General features: G+C 34.7%; 1 protein-coding gene across 2 annotated transcripts in view; it reads left to right on the top strand.

The window, feature by feature from the left end:
• CLPX (caseinolytic mitochondrial matrix peptidase chaperone subunit X) overlaps nt 1-5,033 on the top strand; it is a 40,138-nt gene extending 35,105 nt beyond the window's left edge. For both annotated transcript variants that reach the window (XM_019441772.2, XM_019441771.2), the window contains exons 12-14: nt 410-502; nt 1,665-1,771; nt 3,287-5,033. In XM_019441772.2, the coding sequence (XP_019297317.2) occupies nt 410-502; nt 1,665-1,771; nt 3,287-3,377 (291 nt within the window). In that variant the 3' untranslated portion in view covers nt 3,378-5,033. The remainder of the gene's footprint in view (nt 1-409; nt 503-1,664; nt 1,772-3,286) is intronic.
• The last annotated feature ends 2,238 nt before the right edge of the window (nt 5,034-7,271 follow it).

The raw sequence follows: 7,271 nt of genomic DNA on the forward strand, positions 1-7,271 counted from the left end.
TGAAGTCTGATGTTCCAAAAGGATTTTGATTTATGTTTTTTGGGTATGTTAATAAATTTAGTATCAGTAATTTGAACTCTGTTTTGAAATTTGTGGTAATGTAGACAGACTTGTCTAAAGTTTTGCCTTTGTGTTCTGTAGGATGAGAGGGTGGTTAGTAACACTCTATAAAATGAATGATGAGTAGAGTATTTTCTAAGAAGAAAGTGATAGTCAAAAAATGCTTTAGTCTGAAAAGGGATAGGGTCAGTCTTTATCTGTAAAGTTAGGGCACTAGTCCCTTTCTGTTCTACAAAGACTAGGAATGATGGGAGGTAGTAATAGTTAATAGATCAAATGCTCTATAGCTATCTTAGGAAAATATCATCAAGTATTATCTAAGTTCTGATTTCTTTTTATGTCTTTGTAGTGTGAACTGAATGTTACTGAGGATGCTTTGAAAGCTATTGCCAGATTGGCACTAGAACGAAAAACAGGTGCACGAGGCCTTCGGTCCATAATGGTAAGTTGGCATTATTATACAAAACGAGATTATTTCTTGGTCTGGGTTTTGCAAATATTAAGCCTCCATGTTACTTCTTTGGAAGCATATCCAGAGAATTGGCCTGATGTTGTTTCTTATGGGTTTTGGTTTTTTGTTTTTTTTTTTTGTCTCTGTAGATTATATTTTTTGTTATTATAAAAAAGGAACTTTAAAGCATTTGCAATAAAGGATACACACATAGTACCATTAATGAAATAGAGAAAATCTAGGAAGGAGAATTTAGAAAATTTTACTCCGGCCTTTTGACTAAATTCTCCGGAGTACCTTCTCAGACCCATTGAAATCCTCATTCTTTTCTGTTTATTTGTTTAAATTGCAGAAATTTAACAAATTAAAAATCTGAAATTAAATTGCAGATATCATGATATTTTACCCCTAAATTCTGTCATATGATAGCAACTCACTATTTTTTATTTTGTTACAAATTCTAGTGACCCAGCCTATTTTCTGCCATCATCCACTTTATTATTTTAAGAATTTCACTGCTAATTATTACTTCTCTCATCTCAATAGGACTTTTATTACTTCTCTCATCTCAACAGGACTCATCTCTGCCCTGCTCTCTCTCTCCCTCTCTGTCTCTCTCTCTCTCCCTCTCTGTCTCTCTCTCTCGATCTCAAAAAAAGAAAGAAAGAAACCTTATAAACTTTTTTAAAGATCTACTGTATTTTCCTTAAATCTACTGCAACCCTTAAAACAAGTGGTTATTTGAAGTCATAGTTCAAAATTGAAGAGTTTGATAGAGATGGTTTAGGACTAAATCATTTTCATAGTAAGGATTACCAGTTGACTTCTTTGGTAATGCCAGGAATGCTGAGGAACATCTGAATCCAGAAGTGTAGTCTTTTTATATGTGTGTGGTGACCTAAATAGGCAGAACTACAGATAAATAGCTTTCCCTTATAAAATGAATTCTCTCTGAATTTAGTCAGCAGCTGCTTTAATATGAAGAATGTGAAAGCTTTTACAGTGATATTTTTTCAACATTCAGTTCCTGGTGCATAATAGGGATTCAGTAATATTTGTTGAGTTAATGAATTTGATTGGTGGTCTATGGAATATAAGTATTTTCTGTGTAACCTCAGTTTTCCATGTAATTTATCACTTTTTATCTCTTTAGGAAAAGCTGTTACTAGAACCAATGTTTGAAGTTCCTAATTCTGATATCGTATGTGTGGAGGTTGATAAAGAAGTAGTAGAAGGGAAAAAGGAACCAGGATATATCCGGTAAAGTGTATTGTCAAGCTAGACCAAATCTAAAAGCTAAAATCAGCTCTTTATTGCTATGGTTTATTGGTCTGTCACAAAAATTGCATACTTATATTCATAAGGGAAGTAATAATCTCAAATTTTCTATAGAAAAAATGTTCTAATTTTGGTTTATAGAATAATAGTATTTTGTGAGTCTGAAATTTGATCTTTAAAATTAGCCTGTACTTTATGGGGCGTCTGGGTGGCTCAGTCAGTTGAGCGTCCGACTTCGGCTAAGGTCATGATCTCACGGTCTGTGAGTTCAAGCCCCGCATCAGGCTCTGTGCTGACAGCTCAGAGCCTAGAACCTGCTTCGGATTCTGTGTCTCCCTCTCTCTCTGCCCCTCCCCTACTCATGCTCTGTCTCTCTCTATCTCAGAAATAAATAAACATTAAAAAAAATTTTTTTTAATTAGCCTGCACTTTTTTTCCTGTAACAAGTATAAGAGACAAAAGTCATCCAAATGAAGAGATTTAAATGAACTTTGCTGCTAATTCTGTCATTTATGAGTGACTTGTTTCATATCTTTCACAAATTTTTCTGTTGTATCACGTCAGTTGACAGATTTGACACATTTTTCGCTGCTTCATTTATTTATCCCAGGGGTCAGCAGAGTTTCTTATAGAGGGCTAGATGAATACCACAGGGATGTACAAGTCTGTATTGCAGCTACTCACCACTGCCTTCATAGCATAATCATAAATGAATGAGCATGTCTGTGTTCCATTAAACCTTTATTTACAAAAACAGATGATGAGCTTTATTTGGCCTGCAGGCTGTACTTTACTGACCCGACCTATTCAATAAATATTTCTTGTACAGTGCTTGACAGTAATGTTACATACCAAAAATTAGATCTCTGTTTTAGCTAAGTCACAAGGTATGTTATGTTTTATGTTTGCGTATCTTCTAAGATAATTTAGGAGGAAATTGATTGTTAGTTATTCAGAGACATAGTCTTTTATTGGTTGATAACAATATAGAAAGAAGTTGTGGTGGTCTGATCATAATTTTAAATTGAGGCAAATCAGATTTGGTCAGAAGCTGTAGCTTTCTCTCCTATAGATATATGCTAAATGTCAAGCATTTGAGTTGAAATAATAGATTCTACTTTTTTTCTGGAGAAATGGATTTTTAAAGACTTCACAGTTGAAGCCTTGTCAACTTATTTCAGGAATAAATTTGTTAGGGAAAATATTGGGAAATTACTTGCAACTCTTGGCTATGTGATCTACATGTTTCCCAAATTTCACCACTAAGCAATCTGAATATTAAAAGTGCTCTTAATATCTTACTTTTTTTGTGTGTTGTTTTTAGCTAGGTGGGTTAATACATTATTTTGAGTCTAGAAATCATGTTTATTTAAATCCTAATTTAAATTTAATTTTATTAAATTTTAATTTAAATAAATTTGTTTTAAACAATTTATTTAAAAATTTTTTAAAAACCTAATTTTTATTTTTAAAAAACCTGATGACTTTTTATTATAGGGCTCCAACAAAAGAATCCTCTGAAGAAGAATATGACTCTGGAGTTGAAGAAGAAGGATGGCCTCGCCAAGCAGATGCAGCAAACAGCTAAACTGTCAGACTTCCGTCCTGTATATAAAACTTTTCCTTCTTTTGTTTAGGATCGTAAATGTCTCTACAGTCTGACATTAAAAGCATTGGATCTATCTTGGATATCATACATGGTCAGAAGCCTTTAGGATAAAAATGAGATCATGTACATTATGTAACATCACATTGATTTAATACAAAGGACATTGTGTGGACTTTAATGATACAACGTTCGGAGATAAAATGTACATTATTTTGGTTCAGTTTTTTAAAAATGTGCTTTAACAAAATTCTTAGGAGACCCTTTAAGCAATGCAGGTGTTGCAGTAACTGTGGATTTTACAATAATGTTACTCTACAAATGGGAAAATAAATTCTTTAAAATTGAAGATCAAGATACCATTTTTTAGTTTATCCTTTTTCTACCCATATTTGTTTCCTGAAAATATTGGAATTTTATTCATCTTGAAAATTGGAACAGGTAGTTTCCAAGTAGTTAAAAATGTCATGGAAAAAGTACCCTAAAGAACTATATTTTGCTGATTTGTTTTGCTATGTTCTTGGTCTTATCTGCTAATGCATGATACCAACTTTCCAATTGGTACTATAAAAAGGGCCATTATTCCCTTGCTGACTTGTCTGATTTATTTACCATCTTTGATCCATTTTAGTACTATGAGTGTGCAGATAGAATTGAAGTCTGCCTTAAATCTTCAGGAAAAGACCATCTAATTCTAAAAGTAGCATGCAGCATCAGTCATAGTAACAGCCATGTGTCAAACTAAATAAAATACCCTAATATTGTGCACTTACCAAATTACTCAGCTAGTTTTGTTTTGTTTTGTTCTTTGATCCTAGGTATCTAATTCCTTGTCTTCATAGAACATTAAAGAAAATCTATGCTTTGCTGTCAGCAGAAATGAATGTGTTCACACTAAAATATAAGTTCTTAACCTTCTTTATATAACAAAACTAAACAGTGGGGAAAATTTGGAGGGACCTAACAATGGAAGTTACTTCATTTGATTCTATAAATATTAAAATATTTGGGTATCTTTTATAAGTTGATGATACAAATTTCTATGCTATTCATTCAGTTCAACCTCATTTGAAAGTATTTAAATCAGAGTACATTTAAATATTTGTCTTCATTATTTGGTTTATAGACACTTGAGTTTTCCTCTTACCCCCTTTTTCTTAGGAAAAGAACCTCATGCAGATTCTAAATCCTGTTGATGAAAAGTTGGGCTTTCTATGATGTAATAAGAGATGTGAGATATCTATTTATGGCTGGGTAGGACCAGAAATGCACTTTTGCAGAATGTTTAAACCTGTTTGCTATAATATGGAACAGAAACAGGTATCCTTCTTAGTCTCTCTAGCAATGGTTAAAAGTTTTTCTCAGGAAGTCTTTCATATTATAACTGTTCACTATCTTTTTCTTATAGCATCATCATTTTCCTTTTTGTAGAGTGAAAATTGGAGTAGCTACTAAATATATTAAGGGTAATCCTCCAGAAATGGACTGGGAGACATTTTAGTCACAACAACTTACATTTGGTTTTGGAAGTTGTTAACAAAGCATAATCGATGTTTTTAAACCAAACTGAGTATAACTACGATTTGTACTTGAAACTTATGTTTTGGCATTTGAATAAAACAGAAGTACTAAATGAAAGCGAGTGTGGTGGTGGTATGTCCATATGTAGTGCCATTTTTTATTATTTTTTAAATGTTTATATATTTTGAGAGAGAGTAAGCGAGCACAAGCAGGGGAGGAGCAGAGAGAGAGGCAGAGAGAGAATCCCAAGGGGCTCTGCACTATCAGCGCAGAGCCCAATGTGGGGCTCTAACTCACTATCCATGAGGTCATGACCTGATCCAGCTTAACCGACTGAGTTACCCAGGTGCCCTGTAGTGCCATTTTTAAAAGGACACAGATAAGAGCTGCATTATTCTAGTGATTGGTTAATCATTGGCACCTTCATATCCCTCTAATAAATTCCACAAAGTTGTAGATTTCACAAAGTCTGTTATTAAAGTTTATGTTAAGCATTTATTGAAAATCCTCCCCTGAATGTCCTGCCTAGGCCCCACATTAGACTAGACCAAGTTTTTCAAGAAGATTACTAGTCTACTAGGGGATGCAAACAAAAACATCAGGGCATCGTAATAATAGAAATGAGGTAGGTCTGGGTGTGGTGACACAAAAGGTGGTGATGGCCCAGACAGATCTGGACCATCAAGTAGGAATTTGCCAGAAAGAAATAATGAAAATTAAATCAAAATCTCAATAAATGTGAAACAACTAGGGAGCTTTAGGAGTTGAGAAATCCCAAGCTTATTTTTCACATGTCTTTTCAAGTATACCGTTAAGTTCCACTAAGGTGAAGACTACATATTTTGTTAACTATAATCAGCACCAACCATAATGTCCCATATATTTGGTGCTCCATACACTTTAAAACAATAGAATATCTTGTATGCCAGGGGCACCTGGCTGGCTTAGTCGGTTGAGCATCTGACTTCGGTTCAGGTCATGATCTTGCGGTTCGTGAGTTTGAGCCCCATGTCAGGTTCTGTGCTGACATCTCAGAGCCTGGAGACTGCTTCCAATTCTGTGTCTCCAAATTTTTTTTAGAAGAATATCTTGTATGCCAGGTTAAGTTATAATTTTATACAGAAAGTAGTAGGCATTATTAAAAGAGTATTAACCATGACAATTAGGCATTGTTAGATGTATGTTTTATAGATTGTTGGGAAGGGAAGGCTCTGAGGAAAATGGAGGGAAACAGGACCAGAGGCCTAGTTGTGGACATTCCTCCAGCACTTGCCCCTCTATTTCCAACCATCACTTTCCTCCTGTTTTTCAGATCAGCTCTCATCATAATAAACAGAACTCCTATGAATTCACATCCACTCCACAATAAAAATTGGTCTTGCTGTTTCTAGTTCCCTTTCAGGCTTTGGTTCTGGGCAAGATGACCAGCTTTTGGAAGGTTTTGCACAGAGAAATGACATAACCTGACTTAAGTTTTAAAAGACCACTCAGGTTGCAGTATAAGTGAACAGACTATAGAGGAACAAGGATGAAATCAGACACATGCAGGCCTATTTAAAGAAGACAATGGGGCGCCTGGGTGGCTCAGTTGGTTGGGTATCTGACTTTGGCTCAGGTCATAATCTCAACATTCCGTGAGTTCGAGCCCCACATCAGGCTCTGTGCTGACAGCTTGGAGCCTGCTTCAGATTCTGTATCTCCCTCTCTCTCTGCCCCTCCCCTGCTCATGTTCTGTCTCTTTCTTAAAAATAAACATAAAAATATTAAAAATATGTATATATATAATGGGTTGGACTAAGGTGATAGCAGTGGAAATGGAAGAACAGATTGGGTAGGTGTTTGCAAATCTGTCTGATAAAAAGTGGTAATCCTATGTTCTTCAATGGGAGAACTCAGTATTATAAAGATGTCTATTAACCCTATACTTATAAATTTAATATTGCAATAAAATGCCAAAAAATTTTTAAATTTCTAAAATTTATGGAAAAGTAAACAAGAATGATAAGCAAAATGATAATGTGCACTCATATAGTGCTTACTCTGTGTTACCCTGCATGCATTTAATGCAACAACTCTATGAAGTAGATGCTAGCAAAATGATAATGTGCACTCATATAGTGCTTACTCTGTGTTACCCTGCATGCATTTAATGCAACAACTCTATGAAGTAGATGCTATTATCAACCCTTCTTATAAACTGAAGCCCTGACTGGTTAAGTAGCTTTTCCAAGGTGACATAACTAGTAAATAACAGGATTTAACCCCAGGTAGACTGGTTCCAGAACCTCTCCATTTAACCACACTGAAAGAAGAATGAAGAGGAGCTGCCTCTTCTATTAAAAAAAATTATATAGG

Source organism: Panthera pardus, unplaced genomic scaffold (assembly GCF_024362965.1).
Source record: "Panthera pardus isolate Hobbes unplaced genomic scaffold, ASM2436296v1 HiC_scaffold_24, whole genome shotgun sequence".
Taxonomy (NCBI): Eukaryota; Metazoa; Chordata; class Mammalia; order Carnivora; family Felidae; genus Panthera; species Panthera pardus.